Source organism: Mercenaria mercenaria, chromosome 1 (genome assembly GCF_021730395.1).
Source record: "Mercenaria mercenaria strain notata chromosome 1, MADL_Memer_1, whole genome shotgun sequence".
NCBI lineage: Eukaryota > Metazoa > Mollusca > Bivalvia > Venerida > Veneridae > Mercenaria > Mercenaria mercenaria.
This window is the reverse complement of record NC_069361.1, coordinates 113,918,611-113,942,768: the sequence shown is the minus strand read 5'-3', so window position 1 is coordinate 113,942,768 and position 24,158 is coordinate 113,918,611. Positions and strand designations below refer to the sequence as shown.

General features: G+C 33.6%; 1 protein-coding gene across 1 annotated transcript; it reads right to left on the bottom strand.

Moving 5' to 3' along the window:
• Nucleotides 1-1,169: 1,169 nt before the first annotated feature.
• On the bottom strand, nt 1,170-23,873 carry LOC123525310 (transcription factor ces-2-like). Its single transcript, XM_045304257.2, has 2 exons — nt 23,744-23,873; nt 1,170-3,859 (listed from the first exon to the last, which is right to left on the bottom strand). Exons 1-2 carry the CDS (start codon nt 23,799-23,801, stop codon nt 3,057-3,059), a joined length of 861 nt encoding a protein of 286 aa, XP_045160192.1. The 5' UTR covers nt 23,802-23,873; the 3' UTR covers nt 1,170-3,056.
• Nucleotides 23,874-24,158: the final 285 nt, after the last annotated feature.

Below are 24,158 nucleotides of genomic sequence, written 5' to 3'. Positions count from 1 at the left end.
ATAGTGCATTCAGATTGCATACAAGTACATGCATTCTTATTTTCCCCAAAATACACTATCTTTCACTAGGCTAAATAGAATAAAATATATTCTAAATTCTTGAATTCTACATGAAAAACAACACTTCTTTTCACCAAATACATTGCCTATTGTGAACATGTCGCAATACATGTTTGACCTACACTCAATACACATTACGTTCGTATCTTATCTTGAAACTGACACATATTTAGCCAAATATTAATTAGATTATGTAACGCATTTGGCAAATGTAATATCCGTTACATAACACATGATATGTTACCTCACCTTTACATATACCTTGCGATATCTAGCCTCTAGGTTAGGTGTACATTTGTAGAAAGGAATGTGTGATGTGTTAACATCTATGATATATTACATGTCCACCTAATATGTTGCGCAATTTGACCCGCTTCCCGACATTTGTACACTCGTCGGCAATGCAATAAGCTAAAGCAGCAAACGGTAGTCGTACTTCAGCTACTGAGAATGCAAATATCACTGTTACATATATATATATCGGTTTATTCTAAACAAATAATGGGCTGTTCACTTTGATCCGATAGTATTTCACCAATGTATACATTTGGCAAGGTGGCTGTGTTCATATTTGTTATTATGCAAGATTGATTTAAATACTGTTATCTTAATCACCTAATTCTATTGGGAACAATTGTTAAATGAATGTTTAATTATGCAATTTTCTAAATACTGTTGAAATTATGGACATACGGTTTGGTCAAGAGTTCACCCGCATGATTATGCAAGATTTTGTAAAGGCTGTTAGTGTTGGATCGATAGTATTGTGTAAGAGTGGCGTAATTATTAACTCTCGGCTACGGTCATGACCTAGTACTGAATCACGCAATAAAATACACGAAAATTGAATTGTTGCGTATTGTAAGCTGTACTTCAAACAAAGAAGACAAAAGTGTTCCAATAATCTTTGACCAAAATATCCTATGAAACATATTTTTTTCACAATAATATTTTAAGCGTAAGGTACTAAAAGTTCACCCTTTATGCTGTTCTTCAGTAGTAACTTACTTTACATATACAAAGAACTAAAACACGTAATAACGTTTGTTTTATTTTTAATTGTTTACAAAATTAACAATAAGACATAAAATCATTATATTCTAGTGGATTTAACATATATTATATTATATTAACAACTCACAATCCATGATTTCTCTTACACGACTTAATAAAAAATGACAAACACAATTAAGACTGTCTTTGAAATAAGAAAAAAGAATATCAAAATGTGAGATTCGCATAAAGAAATACATGAGAAAATATGCTGTCTGATTGTTAAGTCGAAACTATTATAGAAGACATAGTAACAAAGTTATCGCTTAAAATTTATTGACACCAATAATTTTTGAGCATTTTGTTCAACTGGCTACTTTATGACTGAAACATATTTTATTGGCCACACTTGGATATTTCGAGGTGGTTATGAGGTACCGATAACAAAAATAGTATTAAAGATAAAATCAATAAATTCTAAAATTTACTGGAACAAATAGTAGAAATAGATGACATAATGTAAACTTTATTTAATGATAATAAAAATGTATAATTCAGAATGTCAACCGAATCGTTTAAATACCCGTAAAGTTTTGCTTCATAAGATATAAATGAATGAACTGTTTAAAAACGAATATTAACAGGAGAGAGGGTTACAAAAATGCCATTTCTCGATTATAATCAATAAAAAAAAACATTTCACAAAAGAGTAAAATGAAATTAATAATATTCCTGAGAAAGCTAAAACATCTAAAATATATAGCAAAATGTGGACTGTGTTGGAGTTCAACTACATGTATAAGTTACGACACAAACCTTGTTGTGACGTCAATAAAGTCTCAACACTGTAAGAATGGTGGTTTATAAATGAAATAAAGATTAATATAAGAAAATATAGCACATTTATGCAGAACATGTATACATTATAAGTGATGGAAAGCAAATAAGTTTTCATTTTAATAACGACTTACGTCAGCACTACTTATATAAGCAAAAATGTTAGTAATACTTCAAAAAGCACTTTATTCACACACACAAAATTGGAACAAACGGACTTGACTTTTTTGATAATGTAAGTTCGACGAAGGCATTCAGAACGGCTTTGTGCATTAAAAAAAATCTTAAAGTAGACGTTACTTTATATAAAATTGTAATAAAATATCAATTATCTGTATGAGAAACAAAACACACAATTGTTACAAAAATCTCTTTCAGTACAAAGTCACTTAAATACATTCAAACAGTATCATTTATACACACATCTATGCACCAATATCAGCCTATGAGGTATTTTCAGGTGTATAGTTCCTTTGTTTTGAACTACAAAGCACTTCGACATTTACGCAAACAATAAACAGAATCTGTAGCTAGGTATTTGTAAAACTTATTTTTTTCTTTGCATTACGCTTTGTCCAGGAGACGGCAAGAAAACAATGTGATAAATAACTTTTGTCTACAGTGCTTACTTGCCATTTCTTAAAAAAGTAGGATTTAATTACGAAGCCAAAGAACAAAAATTAAAATCAAATATAAACAATAGAAATATATAAATCAAAGAGACCACTTGCAAAACAGTTCAAGTACCATACCTTATTCATATGAGTTAAAAATATTTGAACATTTTAAAATCATAGTGTCGACTGATTCCGTGAAAAACAGATAATCCTACATATTTTACTCACTGGGTTATTTACTGTAAATTAGTTAATTCTAGCTCCAACTAGTTGTTAAACTGTCAATACCCGAAGAACATGCTTTGTGATAACACAACATATAGAATAGTTCATGAAACATTTGAATCAATATATGTGAAATTCATCTTCCCAAATCAACATCTGTTCTGGTTTTAGAAATTCAGCACAATCGTATTAGCAAGTCATATCAAAGCAATTACACACAATATTAGCTTATAAAAAATAATTATAGATCCCTGAACACACATCTGATAACGAGCACATGATATCTCCTGAGAAAGATGACGTCTTTGAAAAATAAATATGCATCTAAATTCTGTTGTATAGCATATAATGCAATTTAGCAGTTTCATTTTTCAATATTGCCACTTGAGCTCTTAATTTCAGATTTTCCTGTTCCAAAAATGCAGCTCTCATTGCTATTTCCTCCTCTTTGCATCTTCTATTGTCTCGAGATCTTTTAGCTGCTTCATTGTTTTTTCTTCTCCTTTCCCAGTACGAATTGTCTTTCTTTTCTTCAGGCACATGTTTAAGTTTTTTATTTTCCGAGTCAGAATTACTGTCTTGGTTGGTATTTGAACTAGATCTACTCTCAGCTCTTCGTTTCCTTTGTAAAAGATGTGATGTTAATGGTGTTACAGGAAATGATGGAAAAGAAGCTGAACTCTCGTATAATGATGATAATCCGAGCCCGACGGGTAATCCCGTCGGTAATCCGGTTGCGTGGCTTGACAGAAGAGCAGCTGAAGCCGGCGATGTGAACACTGAGGTCATGCTTTCTAATGGATACGATTTGAACGGGCGGCTAGTGCCGGCTGATGATGGTGTTGTCGGTGATGATGGTAACGAATCCCCGTTACCATGATTAATGTCTGGATTTGAACACGGGGAATCACGAATACTGGTTGGAATAGGTCCTGGCACAGGTTTTATTGCTGACGGGGGTAACGACGAAGAGTCACTTTCATTTCCGTCGGATGATGATAAGGTTCTAACTGGCGTACGTGGCGAAGGCGGTGTGTCATCGGAAAATGATCGTCGGGATATCTGATCATCTTTGGTCGCCGTGGACTTAGAGGAGAGGTCCAGCGCCGCATCACTCATTTTGATACCTGAAGTAAGGTAAAGTATACATACATTTAAAAACATTTTTCCCTTTTAACACACATATCGTCTTTCATTGGCTATCTTATTAATTATATTTAGTTTGAGCAAGTATTATCAGTCTCTGTTTGTTATAAAATTAATAACAAAAAATATCAACACACGTTCACAAAAATATTCTATAATATACATTTGAGAATATTAAAAATTCGTATTTCCCATAAAATATTACCTTTTTCATGCAACCTTTAATGCTGGTAAAATCCAAGTTTCGCTTTTGAAATGATAGTATAAATTTTCCCGTTATGAGGTTGTACAATATGATCCTTCTCTAACTACTAAATGCAGTGGTCAGCCAATGACCACAGCTTATATGATATCTTGTTAGTATGAACTCTGAATGACCTGCTTGCACAATGTATGCATAAAGCGCAGAGTAAAAATGACGTTATGCGAAAGTTTGTTTCGTTTTCTGGATTTGTTTCTGATATATTTCTTTATTGTTTTAGGCGTTCTTTATGCTGTCTTATATAATCTTGCAAAAGAGCACCGTAATGAAAAATACTGTATAATTATCGCGTAATCGTAGGTGATTTTAACGCAGAGGCAATGCGTGGTTTTACACCCGATTGGTCAACATAGCGGGTCGAAATGACCGCAAGGAGGTTTTAGTGTATCGTTGATAGGATCTCAATGTTTAGACAGATCAGGGGAAAGATGGGCAAAAGTGATGAACTTGTAAATTTTCATTTGTGGAAAACAGACACCTATCATTACGCGGATACGTCTATCGTTATCATAATTCATATCATGTTAAAACGTACTGTCAAAAATATCTTTACTGATTCCCGTTTCTCGTGCTAAACGTTTTCTTCTTCTACAAAACATTTAAAAATCTGATTTTGTGATACGAAGTTTGTAATAAGATAAGTTTAATTAGAAATGGTAGACCAGTTCAAGGTCTGGCTGTCTGACTTTTACCATCAATATCATAATTTATGAAACAAACGGAAACTTAAAAGTATAAATTGGCTCGTCAGTATCACTTGAATATATTTTCACATTTACAACTGATACGAACTATTGATTAATCTTATAACTTTGAAATGTTTAAATGTTATGTGCTGTTTCCCAAATTACGGTTTACTATCATTCTTTTTCATTATTTTATTTCCGAAACTTTTTTTTAAATTCCATACATGATACTTAAATTAAATTAAATAGACAACATATAGGAGCTAGCCATGTTTCTGTATCCTGGACATACATAACTTGTTTTTATCTCGTTTTCGGTTAATTTTATTATTTTTTTTAAAATAGTTAACAAGACAGTTACAGTTTTACAAGACAATATGTTAAAAACGATTTCTTTAGATCACATTGACATGGATAGAAAGTTCATTTTTAAAGGAAAAATGATCGCAGTATATTTGCATGATACTTTGATTTAAAGATGAAATAAAAGACATTTAATCAGACATCCTTTTGTTTTCGCAATTTTATTAAGTTCCGTCTGTGATACGTATTGTATTATATTACATATCACTATGGTAACAATATTTATCAAATGCTGCAATAAAGAATTGAAGTTCGAAAATAACCGAGAAAGATTAGAATGTGCCTTTTTTTTTTCGTTAATGCGCCTGAATTTTTATGATTCATAGTGAATATTGAAGGCTGCAATTACATGTGTCGTTGTAGTTTTAAAACGTGATATAAAGATTTGAAACCCGGCAGACATTCTTGATTATTGATATCAAGTAACAACAGGGAACTTGAAACAAGGCATTGCTGGTATTGTAGGACTATCGATTAAGCCAGTTGAACTCTCTATGTAATATTACGATTTTTGGATATAAATGACCATCTTTTACAAACATAATGTTTGTTTTACCAGGTCATGTTTGGTCAGTCGGTTGAATATTCTAAAGATAAATAAACTATACAAACAACGCTAAAATCATGTAACATTTCAACTATGACTAGGAGATTACGCAAGGCTTATCCAACATTTTAATATAACCAATACAGGATATTTCTGTACTACAAATGTGAGCCGTCATGCCAAAAGGCACCATCTGGTGTGAGGCGACTACTAGTATTTGGTTTTAACTTTAGAAACTTACTGGTTTTTGTAAATTAAGATGCGTTCTGTTTATACTTTAAATGTATTTCGTAGTTCTTTCAAGTACAAATTTAATAAGTGTTCATAAACCCAGGAAGAGTATAACGTTGTCGGCTTTGCAATGTTTTTCTTCTCTACATGAATTCCCGCGTAATTTGAAAGTTTATAATTATTCAACAAACACAGTGTAGGATGACAATCGCTGCAGAAGTAGTGATACAAAGTAATGTTTGAACATTTTTTATTTTCTAAAATGCAGAATTAGAACGAGATAGTCTTTTTCTCAGTAACTTTTAAAGACATCATATGAAAAAGTGTTTGGTATCAGAGACCGTTTGATAAAATAATTAGCTTTTTTGTTCATACTGTGTGACATAAAAGAATATCAAAAGATTTTAAATTATATGCAAATTGTAACTTCTTTTTTTCACATCCTGATTGAACCGTTATTTCGTTGCAAGTGTTATTGTCCAATTTCCCATAGCATTGTTCAGAATGGTTTGACCTTACGAAAATTGGGTTCACTTGCCCGGTCACCTTACACAAAACTGTTTTAATACAGTTAACATTGGGTATAAGAGCCGCCTTTGATGACACGGCGGCTGGTCTTTATGAAAGGACTGGTGTCAAGTTAAGGTGATGTGCAGTGTTCCACCAGATACAACACGTTCCAATAGTTAATGTAAGTCAAATTATTTCAATAAGACAAAAGAGAAGGGTTCTTTCTGTGCAATAAAATACAATAGTAATATTACATCATTAAGGTAATTTCTGGGCTATAACCACCAATTTCCTTCATACAGATACTGACTTGTATACTAACGTTGAATATAATTAACAATTTTAAAGGTTACTTTAGGAAAGCTGTTTATAGAAATATTGACTTTTGTTTTACCAATATTTTGTTTCGTAAATAAATGCTATAAATAAAGAGTGGTATTCGGTATTGGGACACCAAGATGCTATCATAGCTTCCTCTGATGGCTGATTTGCTAAACATTATGACCAATGAGAAAACAGAACATGTGATTCAGTAGCCAAACACCTTTACTTGAAAAATACAAACTTTTTTCATACAATTTTCTGAATTTACCTACTTAGTAGAACCTCATATTTCAGAGAAAAAAGTATGTAAATATGATATCATCATCCAAATATAGTTTCTTCAAATTATTACAATAGTTACAAAGGACATGACCTAAATTTATACGTCAATGTTTTGGTCACAATATGTTATAAGGAAGGCGTAATTATGAGTGCTTCCTGAGAAGCTGATTGGCTTAATTGAAAGGCCAGCAAGGATATGTTACATATATTTCAAGGACTTTTCTAAAGTGTTTGTAACGTTTGAACAGACAATAGGAAGGAAAGCTTTGTGTATGACTAACTGAGGGTTTACAGAGATTGGTTCTCATTTGATATTTTGGATACTGAAGAATGAAAACTTCTAGACCCATCCCGTGGACGCAGACTATCTTTTTCGCTGTCGACAGAACGTGTTGGCAGAACTGGGACTGCAATAACCGCCGATCTGTAGAAATATATCGCGTAGGTATCGGCTAGAAATATACAATGAATATTTACAATTATAGGCATTCTTGCATTATTATCTTGTTGTCTTGGGCATTTCATGTGTGTTTTATTACAGGTGTATAAATTACTCGAGGTTTCCTATATTTATGAATCTACCCGTAGAACACAAACCCATGAATTAAGACGTCGTGAGTTCAATTAAAAGGCGATGCAAAAGATTACTCTGACGATTCGTTAGGGAAGCCATCCGCTGTCCACCTCAGCTTCATGTAGTGAAGTTGTTAGTTTCAATACCAGTACAGGATGCAGGAATACTGAATAACCGAATGTTTTAACATGAGTGAAAGAAAATATTTTTAAAAATGGTTTCAAATCCGCACCAGCCATGCATGAACCAACAGATTTTTCTTTATTTCCGTTCTCTAATGTTGTATTCTAAATCTGATTTTACTGAAAACCAAATTAACGTCAGTGTCTGCATTTTCTCTAAAATGTGATATAATATATCCAATCTTTGCATTGGTAGAGAGTGTATGACAGTACTACCTCGTGTCCGGGCGCTGTTGTGAAAGTTATAATACTAGCTGCGTAACTTTGTTATATCTGATAAGAATCACGCGGTACTTTAATTTCACGTTTTATTTATTTGGTTTGAAAAGTTACGTGCAGTGCAATTAAGTTTACTTTTTCTAAAGCTTTTGTAATAGAAAAGCACACCTTTGCACTCATAAACGTTTGAAAGAATGTATCTTCAGTTTGTGTACTGCTTTGTTTCTTTGATTTTCATCAGTCTTCAAGTTAGAGATGTCCATTTCAAAGCTTACGCATGTTTAGAATATGAGATATTGTTTAATATATTTCCTACTATTTATCACATGTTTGACGTCGTGGAAGTGAAATTAAGCCATTACATAAATTTCATAATATTAAAGTTATTGTACTAGTGTAATGAAAGCTTTGACGTGTACGTCGATTAATTATAGGAGACGTTGGTCGAATTTACTTGGTCAATAATAAGTGAAGAAAGAAGAAATTTTGATGTAACAACAGGAAAAGCTTACATGTGATAAAAAGAATATTACATTTGACTTGTGTCTTACCACATTGAATTTATTAAACTAGTTGAATAAATTCAATATGAAAAGACACTCAAATATCCTCTATTTATTTAGCATTCTTGCAGTTTGTTTGGACGTATACTTACGTTAGCACTATTCTATTAACACTAATGTTATTTATATTTTTTATTTGCCTGGCTGCTATTTGATTAACCATCATTATTATTATATAGAAACAATACACATTTATACATTATTTGTATTATAAACCCTGATAAATGTTCGTATAGATGTGGAAAGTGAATGATCAATGTTACATGTTCTGGTTTTTAGAAAATCAAATTGTGCTTTCACATTTATGTCCATGTTGTAAGCTTGACCTACTTAAGTGCATGTTGCTATCATTTACATCCATTAGCTCATGTTTGACCACAGAGTTGATGTCATATCGCCCTTTGTCATAGATAATAATAGATATATAACATATGTAAAATTAGAAGTTTGTTGCACAAAAGTTATTATTCATATCCACGTGTCGATAATGGCCGCCCACGTTTTCAAGTAGTATCTGTTACATGTACATGTACATGGACATGTTAGGAAATGTAAATATAACATATTGACAGTTTTAGAGCTTTTTAGTATCTGTAAGCTGAAAACAATAGTTTTATCATATAATTTGAATAAAGGTGACCCGATGGTCTAGTGGTAACACGTTTGACCGTTAATCCAGATGTCCGGGGTTCGAATCCTGGTCCAGACACTGGAAATTTCTGAGATGCTCTTGAGTGCCTCCCACCTAACTAAGAGGCCAGTACTGGTTCTTCCCAGGAAAGACGGCTTCGCGTATATCGATACTATACATCGGGAACGCTAAAGAACCAGATTGTCTAGTCGCAAAGTTAGCCGGGCAGGCCTTATCTAAAAGGATCTCACCCCCCCCCCCCACCCCCCCCCCCCCCACCACCACCCCTCTCTCTCTCTCTCCTGGGGGCGTTCTCACCCTGTCACTCTGGTCAGATCGCTGGTCAGATCGCACTGTGTGTCCTATTAGAGGATGAATTGGGCGCACTGAGTGGCTGCCTTTGCGCTATGTAAAGCGTCTTTGAACGTGTTTATCATGAAAAAGGCGCTATATAAATCTGGTAAATTATATTATACCAGAGAATACAGTAATTCATAGCAGTGGTGTTTTTAGTATGCAATTTTGCAAATAACATGCGGTACACATTATCAAATCGAGCTGACTGAAAAAGCAAACCTTTAATTTTATGGTTTTCTTGATAAATGGAAGAAACAGCCAGAAGAACAAACATTCCCAGTCATTGCCAAATAATTTTTCATCTGCTTAATTTTATTGGTGCGACTCTTTACATGCTAAGTAGTACCGTTTATACCTATCTTATCCATAACTGGCGTACTGATTATTGCCAATGCCCATCTGTTTTGTATGGTCAAAGGCTTCATGTATATGGTTACCTGTGATTATATAATACATGTACTTTTATCTGCTAATTATTTCAATGTCATTTTCAGCTCCAACGACAATCAATACTAAAATACATAGGTTTTTATACGTTTTGCGTTATTAATTTCACTCGGATGAAAATGCTATATATCAAGTGACCGTAGCGCATGTCAGTTATATCATATCTGTCAAGCCGTTGGTCAATTAGCGGCGTTAACTAGGTCGACGGTCATCTTGTCGTTACAAATTATGTATTTTATGATGTAGTTTTACAGCGCTATTGTTTTTCTCATTATCAATTACGGCAAACAAGACAGTTCATATATAAGAATAAAGCAGGGCAAACTTTGCCAAAAATACCATAAAAATCAATTATTTATACATTATTGTGACATTTGTATGACAAATGCAGTGGGCAGATCATCGCATAAAACATCCTTAAAACATGGACAAGTTTTACTGTTAATTATTATGGTCATTTATAAGATGTTTGCGTTCATGTCAAGCGCGTAACCTAGATACAGTCATATAAGTATTGCCTAATATAGGGATTGTGTAAGAGGGAGTGTATTTAGCGGTCATATAAGAAAATTTACAGTTGAAATTTACGGATGTGACATCCGTATGCTAATTCTTAATGTAACCATTTGCTTAAGTGTTCTTACTCTAAACATACAAACAACTAGGAAAATATTACATTACAATTTTAACTTATCGTTCAAGTCAACAGCTATTCAGTTCCAGAACAAGTTGAAAGTAATAAAGACTATTGCAAAATTGAAATCAAAGATCTTTTTTAAAATCTGATGTATCAGTAGTACATGTAAAACATGTACTAATCTATTCTTATTTGGTTTAAACACAAGTGTTTATCCAAAATACAATTTTGAATTTTGTATATCGGCGTATATGGACGAAATAGATTAGCGATATTCTTCTACGAACTGGTGCAAAAATTGTCAGATTGATTAATAAATTTTAGTTTAAAGCGGTTTAGAAAAAAGAGCATCTCCAATAATATAACCGACTGAAATAGATCTCGGAGTTTATATATACTCATTTTCGAAGAGCTTATTATGATATAAATTGCCACTAATTCAGGTCAGTTAAATTTATTACGTAACAAAAACCACCGCACATTACAGGTACTCCAGATACGGTATATACTTAAAATGGCCCGACTTTGACCCTAGACGCAAATTTGTCTGATTTTATTGAAAGAATGTCAACAAAATAAATCTCAGACACCTGGATTACATCATTTTACGGGGGTCATGTCCAGGTGATACCCCTATGTATGCTACCTATCTTATCTTTATGAATTACATAAGACGACTTCAAGTTAACTTAAAATGCTCCTCCTCCTGGTCAAAGCTGTGACCTCAAACTTCTGTCGTTGATTCGGTCACCCTGGTTTCAATATAATGTAAAATCATTGACATAAAATGATCCCAGATACAACCCTGTTTAATGTTAGGTAATTAACAATAAGGGACGCGCTAATTTGGGCTGTTTCTCACGCTCTCTCGTGACACTGTTAGGAGGACAATTTGGTTGCGTAGTAATGCGCATGCGTGAAATCATGCAAATTAAGAAATTGACTAGGTAAGAGACTTTCGTATTCAAAATTACGCAACTCTTGTACGATGGTTTACCTTTCAACCAGGCAAGGATGGGTCATGTGTGTTTGAATAACTTCTGTCTAAAACAGAAGGTGAAAAGTTCAAGAAATATTCATAATCATAATGAAAACAAAACAAAATGTTTTATCTAGATGTTGGCTTATTGTTTTTACATATATCACTGTCTAAAGTTTCATGTGTGCAGATTTTGCTTGACGCTATATTTCAAGCAGTTTTTACATCATATAATATTATAATTTTCTATTGTTTGATTTTGATTTTTTAATATGAATTTATTAGAGGCGAACATCATGCAGTTTGGAAATGTAATACATCGAGTATTATAATAAGCCGAAGTTTTGTTTTATCATTATCCAGTACATTTACAAACGGTTGATGATTGTTGTTGGTTTGAACGTATTCCTAAGCAGTTGTAGCTTAGAGTCAGATTAGTATAAAAGTTAGAAAAGTCTTATACGCTTATACACGTCACCGTTTTCAGTTACTATGACGGCATGCTTATTTGTTCACGTGCTATGGACAGATTAACACAACTTAAAATTGCAGTTACGAAGTACAATTTAAGGTTCCATACGAAATTTTTAGATGATACTGAAGACTCCAATATGCAGTTGGAAGTTAACATTTTCAATAGTCAAAAAAAAAAAAAAAAAAAAAAAAAAAAGAAAAAAAAAACTATCTACAGAAAACCAGAATAGTCTAAATAAAATGTAGCTGTATTGACAGAGCTAGATAAATTCGAAGCATCAGAACACATTAATGTTTTCTCGCGAAAACCGTGTTATAGATCGCTGGTGGAGTTAGATTGAATAAGAATAGATTTAATACATCTGTATTAACAATTTGGCCACACAATCCGATTATAACCACAGAGTGGTCAAAAGAGTAACGTTTATTATTATGTAAGGATTAATTCCTTATTACTTAATTGAACTTTTCCATTGTTAAACGTTAGATCATAATTTTATAATGTTTATCTGCCCTAATAATGACATTCTCCGTAGTACATTCCAAGGCCAAGGAAAAAATTATTTGTTCGTGATTAAGCTATCTGCTAAAAAAATTTATCGACTTTACCGATTTTTCGTAGTCAGGAACATAAGAGAACAGAACTGACACAGTAAAATTTCCGTCTGCCAAACAAAAAAAAAATACTTTTGTTGTAATCCGTTACATGCATATACGAGTGTTCAAGTAAAGGGCATGCCTATTACAATGTAAGTACAATTTATTTTAAAATCAAAAGATATAATGTATGAAGATAGTTATGTCATATGAAAGATGAGATATTGGCGGCCTATAGTTATATGTTCCATCTGAAAGAGTTTAAATGTAAATAAATTAAAAGTATAATTGATACGCAAAGCGAAATATCAATAGAAAAAAGAGATCCATTTTGAGGTGGGGATCGGGGTTGTGGATGGACGAGGTGATGGCAACACCTCCAACAATAGAGGAATATTAGTGATTTTATATACAGAACTTAAAAATAAAATACATTCGAAACGGCCGATCTTAATTGACTTTACCAATAATATACTGCGTTTTTTCACCACGAAACACATTTTTGGCACAGCTCTACTCATATTAGTATTTCTAAACCTCTTCAAATAACTAATAAATAAATGAGCCGCGTCATGAGAAAACCAGCGTAGTGCATTTGCGACCAGCATGGATCCAGACCAGCCTGCACATCCGCGCAGTCTGGTCAGGATCCATGCTGTTCGCTTTCAAAGCCTATTGCAATTAGAGAAACCGTTAGGCTGGTCTGGATCCATGCTGGTCGCAAATGCACTATGTTGGTTTTCTCATGGTGCGGCTCAAATAGTGTATAGCTCTTTGACTTCATTGAAAGTACAAATGTAGACTAATGTTTCTGGAAGTTAACATGATAACGCTATGGAACACAATAACAATCTGTACTTCGTACTAACTAGAAAAGCGTAAATTTCACATTTTGAATTTAATTTTCATTTAAATATTTCGTTAAGTGAAAGTCTACTATTACAAATTATGTTTACTGTCAGTAAGAAGAAACAATTTATATTCAGTCTGAAAGCAAGAGTTCGGAAGAAAAAAAAAATGTCGATTGGTACCTCAATTATATACTTTAATTTGAGCATTTGACTGTAAAGTATAAAACGGCTTTTCGCGCACGTGTAAATCTGTATCTCTATGGAAGCTGATATTTTAAAACGGATTTGTAATTCAGACAACATTGTTAAAACTTTCTTTGCAAAAAGTAATATAGACCATTTGATAACGACAAATATGGTATTTTATGAAAGTTACAATCGTGTAGCAAATATATCTGTAAAAACTTTGTTAATGTATATCAATGCTATTCTAGTAGTATTATATGCTGGTATCTAATTATTACCCTGGTATATTTTTGCATAGTTTCCTGTTAGATTAATTTGCCTACTAGATTTATTTGCGTACTAGAATCACCTGTACCATACCTGTACGCCCTTACGGCCAATAGTTCAGGAGCAACATGTTACATACATGACGCAATAACACAAATTGAATCCAATAATACAGAGGCCATGACATATTGCGTTGCGCAATGGCACAGATTAAATAAACCTACCTCACGTAATAGCGATATTACAGTTTATTTTATACCTTCATTATATAACAAGTAGCTTAACATGTACACGGCAAACAAAGGGATATAGAAAAATGATCTAACTTCTTTTGACCGTATACGAATCACACCCAGATTTCTCTCAAGAAAGAGTGCTTTTGATACACAAAAGATTTCTTTACATACTTATTGTAAAGCATAAAGATCGACCAAAGTCTTTCAAAAGTATCATGCGTTGCTTACATATTACTAGTGTTCTAATGGGTTCCATCCCTTTAACCTATACATCACACCCATTGTAATTTTAACAGTATTCATGCACACATTATATAGACTTCTTAACACAACATCTGATAGAAGAAAAATAGTTTTAAAAACTAACGTTTTTATTAGAAAACTATTGACAAATTGACTAATCAGCACACATAATTATCAAAAAAGACAGTACATTTTTGTACTTCCGACCAAGCATGTGTACACAACTGTAGTTGAAATAACAATTTGAATAAATTTTCCAAAATGTATTCAGCGCTATTATATTTTCTGGTCCTCTGGGATCATGTAGTCCATCAATGGATGTGTAATAGATTTCCGCTTAAGCCGCTGCTAGGGGGCGTGAAGGGTGCTGTACATTTCATTACCTCTCATGAACAGACTCAATCAAACTGAGTCTACTATTATTCTGTTTTGGTTGGATTCTGTGCTTCCAAGGGATCTTTTTACAGATTTTATTAAGACAATTAATGCTGTTATTACCAACGTTATAGTTATATAGTGAAGTAACATATAACCATGGTACACCTTTCACGTGGTTTTCATTATTACACTAATTTTTACACCATAGACTTTTTAAAACTTCCTATAACTTTGTTAATTCTCTTTGAATTTTTTTCAAATTGAACAATTTATTTTCTCTTCAGCAGTATAAGATAATGATCTGATGATATCTGTCAATGATGTATAAAAATATTGTACTATAACTATAAATACAATATGTTACAACACACGTTTGAATTACAATTTGCATATGTAACATCTACAGTTGTTGGTTGCTTATAACATCTATAAATGTAAAAAAGTGTTTAATTTCAATTTTGCTAACATTTCTTTTTAAAACTGGTGGAAAAGATTTGAGAAAAATATTAAATGGAAGTAATTTTGAAGAAAATACACCAACAAATTCTTTTAATTGGGTCCATATAACACATGGGCTTATACTCAAATATTGTACAGACTGAACAAGAAAAACTAAATGTTGACTTTGGACCTTCCAGTGTAACATTGACCTTTGATCTAGGGGTCTGGGTATTGTACATGGCACAATATCTCATTAGGGGAACATTTTTGTCAGTAGTATTAAAACCTCTTAATTGATGACAGAGTTATGGACTAGACAGGAAAAATACAACCTATTGACTGTGAACTCGACCTTTGAGTTAGGGATAAGGATGTTGCGCAAGGCGCGTTGGCTGATTATGAGAAATATTTGAGCCATGTTATATTACAATTCCTTTATGGTTGACATAGTTATGGACCAGACAGGAAAAAAACCCTATTGATCTTTGACCTCCAAGTGTGACCTTGACAATTTTGATAGGGGTATGTGTTTTACACACGACACTTTGTCTTATTATGGAATACATTTGTGCCAAGTAATATCAATATCCCTTCTTGGATTGTCGACTTACAGACCGGACAGAAAAAAAGACTTGTTGACCTTTGAACCCCAAGTGTGACCTTGACATTTGAGCTACGCGTCCGTGATTTACGCATGACGCGCCGTCTCATCCAGGAAAATATTTGTGTCAACTTATATTTAAATCCCTTTTGCATGACGAAGTTATGGACATGACAGGAAAAAAATACCTTATTGACATTTGATCTCCAAGTTTGACCTTAACCTTTAAACTAGGATTTTGGGTGTTGCACATGACACGTCATCTGATTATGGGAAATATTTGTGTCAAGTAAAATTGTAATCCCTTATGGATGACAGATTCTGGACAGGACACGACAGGGACCCGGTTCATGCCATGTAAACATTTGAATGGACCTTTAAGCTGGGGAAGTTGTACATGACAAATTGTCCTACTATTATTTACATTTTTGCCAAGTAATATGAAAATCCCTTCATGGATAATTGAGTTACATACAGGAGCTTTGTTGACATTTGACCCTTAAGTGTGATCTTGACTTTTGAGCTACGGGTCCGGGTTTGGTGCATGACACGTCGTCTTATCATGGGGAACATTTGCGCCAAGTAATATTAAACTCTCTTGATAAAAGACGGAGTAACTAGTATGGACCGACACGATATTGCGGACGGACGGAATGACGGACGGACGTTCCTACATATGGGTATTTATGTGGCTACTCTTTTGTTCTCTCTATTGTTCTTTTTGTCACGTAAAAAAATATCCACAGAAAGCCTTACGGAAATGTGCAATCTTATAGTCCCTGAAACTGGTTTAAACCCGTAGGGGACTAACAAAAACTGGTTCGCCTTGTTCTTTGATAGTTTAGTTTAAACATATTTTATTGCCAATATATACATATATAAACAGATAACTACGTCAATTGTACATATAATAGGCAAAAGGGTCGACCCACAAGTTCTCGCAACGTTCTTTGATATTTACTAGTCAAATTCAAAAATGCTGCCTTTCTTTAAGATATATGATCGGTTGATTCCATAATACCATGGTAGTATGTGCTCCCAGTATACATTTTGGTTGAAATGTATGTTAAAGAAATCGTGCAATCGATGTAGCATCAGGAGACAGCACAATATCAGGATGGTGATGGAGCGAAGGCACGATGACGAAGACGCGATACTACGATGGAACGATACTCCGACACCGTGCTTTCGTTCGATCACAACCGTGCATCCGTATTGCTGGGGTATCTCGCGTGTCTGTTGCTCCAGCGACGGTGCGATGACGTAAAGTTGCGTCTTTGTTATCGTGCTGTTGTGTCATCACCATCGTGTTATCGTACTGTCGTGGTATAAGCTTGACATGATGCGAAGACGATAGTACGATGGCGCGAAGAATTTTGGTGTCTTTATCATTGAGCTATTGCTAAAGCAACAAGTACACGATGGTACGATGTTGATGGAGCGATGCATTAATTCGGTAACAGGACGGTGATGGTGTAAAATAGTTCAAGGGAAACTACTTCGACAAAATGAACATGTATTAAAGAAGATTGATGTCCCTTGATAAACAATTTAAAGTGAATATATAGGAAAGAGCATCGTAGTTATAATTTCAACATTACCTAGCTTTAAAGGGTGTTTACACAAAATGTAGCAGTGATAATCGGAATTGTTTCTTATTATACTTTAATGAAAGAAGACAAAGCCCACTTAGACTTTAAATAGACCATTAGCATAATATTTATTTTCCCAACTACTTACTGTAATTTGTTTGGTTACCGCCACTTAAATGAATTTCAGTTTCAAACACTGTTTTAGGACTATGAATAGACAATGGTGTTGCTATTAGGACTATAAATAGATAATGTTGTTGCTTTTAGGACTATAAATAGATAATGTTGTTCAAAACCGGCAGAGGAGACTTTATAGAGCGGTGTTTGGTAATATAATCTTCTGCCTTTTATAACAAACTTTGACTGCCCACAGTCCAATTTGTAGAGAACGTGAATTTTTTTGCACTTTCTATTCATATTTTAGTAGACTGGCATCAGTCGTTAGAGTCATAAAATGTAAAGCAGTGGACATAAAATCAGTCCTCTCTGAAACCACTTTCTAAAAAAATTAACAATATCTCTTGCCTCTGTCTCTAACGTTGAGATGAGCCTAGAGAGAAAATGGTTTTCTGAGAAAATATCAGTGTCAGTATGAAGAAACTAAGTAATATTATTACAGATTATTTGATCTCAACAGACTTTGTAAGTCTAATATTTTAGTTGTTAAGAGGTTTTCAAAGCAGAACGTCATACATAGACAATGCTAATAAAGAGTTTATTTTTGTTGGGTATTTCAGAACTTCCAAAAATCTTTGATATTTCGGAACTGGCAGTATGACTCGTTGAAAGATAAAAATGTTCTAAGATTGGCCAAATTTATTATTCATGGCAAGTACAAAGTACGGACATGTTGACAGACCTTTGCCAAATTCGAATGCTGTGTGTGATCAGAAGACGGATACTCGTTCTGCTTATCGGGAGTCAGTGCCCTGTGTGATCAGAAGACGGAGTCACACTGGCCATAGCTTTATCAGATCAAGTGGTTCCAACGTTGTTTGAATGGTGAAATTTACGCCAATCAGGTGGAGAAATATGGCCGATACTACAAATTTCCGGTATTATAAGTATGATTTAAAGGAATTTCTACCCGTTAAATAACGGATCAAATAAAAAACGATGGGTGCACCTGGAGCGCAAATGTGTCTATGTTTTAACACATGTGTCCATTTAGCTGAGATTTGTGCCGTTTATTCAAACACTTCTGTACAGTCCGGCGGGGGAAGGAGATTTTTTACAGTTTTTGACAATATCGCCTCAAATGTTGTGTTTATCGGGAACAAGTAACTGTTAAAACACTTTTTATGTAAAGGGCTACATCTTAAAACAAAGCGTGTGTATTTTCGTAGATTTATTCAGAGTTGTTTCTGAAAAATCGGCCGAAAACCTGATGCAACGCCGTTTCGAGTGGGTCGCTATGCAACGCAATCAAGTGGATACCGTCACTGTGTCTTACTTGCGAAGTCTTATCCGTCTTAAAACAGTCATTAAGGCCTAACAATGAATAAATTTAGAGAGTTTTATATCATTATAATAATCCCGCCATTTCTAATACATTGTACTTTTACATTTTTATGCTCGCTTTAACATTTAACATATTTTTGTGGACATTGTCAAGAAACATCAACACAAAAAAACATAAAGCAAGGATGAACACCGAACAATATCATAAAGTAAATAATAGTATTAGTTCGTTAAAACAAGAACCATTTCACTTATCTCCTCCGCGAATGGTACTGAACAGCATACCAAAGGCGGATTGACTCTTTAAAATCAGTATAGTTACAGTTGGTAAATTTTAGTCCTTTAAAACCAATACATTGCGATTTCATTACTGTTGTGCATTTAAGCTGTTCATACAAAATAAATAAAATCACAGAGACCGTTAAAATTGGCCAGGAAAAGACAAGATTTTCTTTTTGTCCTCCATAAAACAGAAACGACGTAATAAAACTCTATGGTCGCCGTTCAAAAATGAAAATACAAATGAAATACAGACACCAATAAAAAAAAACGGACCAGCAATTCTAAGAGAGACGTGTCACCAAGCAAACGATTAAAAGCGTTTTCTCTATGTGCTCAAAGTGAATAAAAAACACACAAAAAAACCCCGAAAATTCTGCTAATTCCAACTTCAAGCACCAAAATATCAAGAAAAAAACCCTGTTCACAATAAGGAATTAGAAGAAAGAGTTTTATCAGATGAAATGTTTGAAGAATTAACAAAGGAAGAGACAGATTTTTTAGATATAGACATTGCAAGCGACAAGGCTGTCCTGAGACAACTTTCTGAAGCAAAAGATACATTATTTTACAATATTTCTAACTCTTATCAAATCGAATAAGTACCCCTTGGCAAACATCGATTTTCTTCTTTAGTTACAGACAGTTAAATAGTACAACTGTGACACGTCTCTCTTAGTATTATTGCTAGTCCGTTTATTTTCTTTCACTGGTGTCTGTATTTCATTTGTATTTTCATTTTTGAAAGGCGACCATAGAGGTTTATTACGTCGTTTCTGTTTTATGGAGGCATAGAAAATTTTGTCTTTTTCCTTGGCCAATTTTAACGTTCTCTGTGATTTATCTCTCTGAAAATAAATGAAGGCTACACCAGGAATATGAATGAAAATGTGTACAAACAACTGATCAATACTTTTATCATGGACTAAACTTTATTTATTTTGTATGAACGGCTTAAATGCACAGCAAATCAGTAATGAAATCGCATTGTATTGGTTTTAAGGGACTAAAAAGTAACCAACTGTTACTATACTGATTTAAAGAGTCAACCCGCTTTTGGCATGCTGTTCAGTACCATTCGTGGATGAGATAGATATCCTTGAACTGGTTCTTGTTTTTACAAACTGTAACTATTATTTACTAAATGATCTTGTTCGATGTTCATCCTTGCTTTATGTTTTTGTGTAGATGTTTTTTGACAGTGTCCGCAAAAATATGTTAAATGTTAAGCGAGCATAAAAATGTAAAAGTACAATATATTAGAAAGGCGGGATCATTATAATGATATAAAGCTCTCTAAATTTATTCATTGTTAGCCTTTAATGACTGTTTTTAAGACGGATAATACTTCGCAAGTAAGACACAGAACGGTATCCACTTGATTGCGTTGCATAGCGACCCACTCGAAACGGCGTTGCATCAGGTTTTCGGCCGATTTTTCAGAAACAACTCTGAATAATTCTATGAAAATACACACGCTTTGTTTTAAGAGGTAACCCTTTACATAAAAAGTGTTTAAACAGTTACTTGCTGCCGCTAAACACTATATTTCAGGTGATATTGTCAAAAACTGTCAAAAATCTCCTTCCCGCGCCGGACTGTACAGAAGTGTTTGAATAAGCGGCACAAATCTCAGCTAAATGGACACATGTGCTAAAACATAGACACATTTGCGCTCCAGGTGCACCCATCGTTTTCATTTGATTCGTTATTTAATGGGTAGAAATTCCTTCAAATCATACTTACAATACCGGAAATTTGTAGTATCGGCCATATTTCTCCATCTGATCGGCGTAAAATTCACCATTCAAACAACGTTGGAACCACTTGATCTGATAAAGCTATGGCCAGTGTGGGAGTAGGGGTAGCCTTACTCGTTCTGCTTATCGGGAGTCAGTGCCCTGTGTGATCAGAAGACGGAGTAGGGGTAGCCTTACTCGTTCTGCATATCGGGAAAGCTTATTTAATAAATTGCCATCCCTCTTATGACGCATTGTGTACACTACGGTAGCGCTTTCATACTGTCGCACTGACCTGTGTACTTTCGCTCGGGGCATTATGGGTAAGAATTATTTTCAACATGGAGTCGTAAACAAGGAAGTGAAAGTGTGTTTTGCATTTTTAGTTGAATATTCACCATTGTTGTTTCCAGAGTATGATTAATTCTAGTGTATCCATTCTAGTATCATTTGAAATGATGAATTTAAGTTATCTGCAGTTGTGTTAATCGATTCATACCTGAAAAACGGCATCGTTTAGCTTGTTTACCTCAAAATTGTACATGTTTATTTCTGTACAGTTTTTTGTTTGTTTGTTTTGGGTTTAACGCCGTTTTTCAACAATATATCAGTCATTTTACGGCGGGCAGTTAACCTAACCAGTGTTTCTGATTTCTGTACCAGTACAAACCTATTCTCCACAAGTAACTGCAAACTGCCCCACATAATTAGAGGTGGAGGACTAATTATTTCAGACACAATGTTATTTATCAAATAGTCGCAAAGAACATCAGCCCCGCCAGATGATCGAACTCTCGATCCGTAGATCTACACGCTACCTACTGAGCTGTACATGTACATCATTTCATCAAACGAATGTACAAAAGTATTGAACGCACCATTTTCAAATTCAGTATAACTATATAGAAATAACGTCAGTCATACATTTTTTTAATTTTTTGCAGGACTAATTTCCAAAGTATCAGTATGATGTAGTCCAGTAAGGCTAAATGTACAGCCTAGTCAGAAATGGTCCAGACCTTAAAGACTAAATACCAGACCTAAAAGGCTATAAATACCAGATGCACACTTTGTTTTCTTGTATTGTATTCTTGTTTTGTTAATTGATATTTTTTCTATACAAATCTGAATAAACAGCTGATAATTAGTACGTATTTATATGATGTCGGAATAGTAAAAATCATATTCAATAAAAATTTTCTCAGCTTACTTCAAAATTTAAAAAATTTCAGAATTTATTTCTCGGTGAGGACAGTCTGTGACAGGTAGCTCAGTTGGTTAGAGCACCCCAGACATAGAAGTACAATGTCATGGGGAGGTCTCAGGTTCGAATCCTGACCTGGCACATGTCCACCTTATTACCTCCAATTATGTCAATTTACAATTCCAAATTTTAACACATAAATCTTTAATTCTTCATGTATGTACATTTGATCTTATAATATCTTTCATAACACTGCACATTTAGAAAGTGTTTCAAGCATTTTGCCATGGAAAACTTATGAGATTGATGCTTTAATTTATTGTTATAAAATTTGTTGTTGAGCACAATATCCAATTAACTTTGATATAATGTTACAGTTTAGATACATGAAACAGTAGGTATATACTAATGTAACATTTAGATTTTTATGCCCCCGGAATGGAATCTTTTGAAACTAAGTGACATTGTTATTTTTGTTTCAAAATTAATTATGAATAAAATCCATTTCAGAAGCAAGGGACTTGATTTAAACATACTGCTTTGTGTTTTAATGGTATGGTTGACATAATATTTACCAAAAGTTTTGGTATGAAGATGTAAAAAAGATGGAGATTTTTGGTAAAATATTGGAAATTAAACCTACTTTCTGAGAGAAGAATGAACCAAATATTTTACAACTAGCCTGGCAAACAGAATTTTTGTGTGAAATACTATCAAATTAAAACATTGAAAAGAATCTAGAAACATTTTAAACATCTTTTATTGACTGTATATATATATACATTGTTAACATTCTAGTTACTATTTTCATTTAAGTTATGAGTGTATTACCCTTTTACCTCTTACTGATCTGATAAAATGTTTTAATGTGTGTACCAGTAATAATATTAATAATCATTAGTAATATTGCATGACTTCTTACATAAATATCTGGTCCATAGTTTGTGTTTTATGACATGTCTAATATTTAAGAATAATTGTTAATATTAATGTCTAAAGTCATGTTATATACCACTTATTGAATGGCTTGCCAGTCAGTATTCATGACTTGGCCTTATTTTTACTATTGACCAGCAAATACTTCTATTAATAATTATATTGTACTGAAGTTGTCTGTACTTAGGATTTTATATGTTTACCTGAAGTGTATTTGTTTGATATGTTCCCAATGTTAAGCAGGCCTGTTAATTAATAAAAAATAGACTGCAAAATAGTGTGTATGAACTTTAATATATGTACAAATAAAACTGGAATTTACAAAGGTGGTTGTTTTTCACTCATGATAGTGATGTTGAAAACTGAAATCCTGTCAGTATTACATTGTCCATGGTTCATACAAACAAGTGCTTTTTAGCATTTCCAGTTAGTAATAGGCTTTAGCAGAGAAATTACTCTCTCTTTGGTCTAACTGTCAGTGGTGCACCAAGGGAAGGACTAGACTATCAAATTGCTATATGTAAACTTAGAGTAAGTGTTTGGTTATTAACACTTTGAACAGAATATGATATATCAATACACCTACATTGACATGGGGTGACAGCTGGTATATCAGACCACACAGTATTCCTTCTTGATGACATGACTTAAGCACTCTATTTGTGCATCATTAAGACGTTTAGGACATTGATCTTATGATATCTAAGTCTCCCGATCCATATTGCGTTGCAATACTATAGCATAGGAAAGTGAAAGTAGATTTTCCATTTTGTCAAAAAATAATTCTATGACACGTGTCAGAGAACGATAACGGTTTAAAAAGTTTAAGTAGTCACAATTACGCGTATTTCTTGTAATAACATGCAAAAAGTAAGTAAATTCTGAAAATTTCACCTCCTCCGCGGGACTATGTTTTAGTATATGTACAATTATCCAAAATCGGCTAGTCATCAGTTCCTAGTATAGAGGTTAGACGGAATATGTGACGTCACGCTCTATGT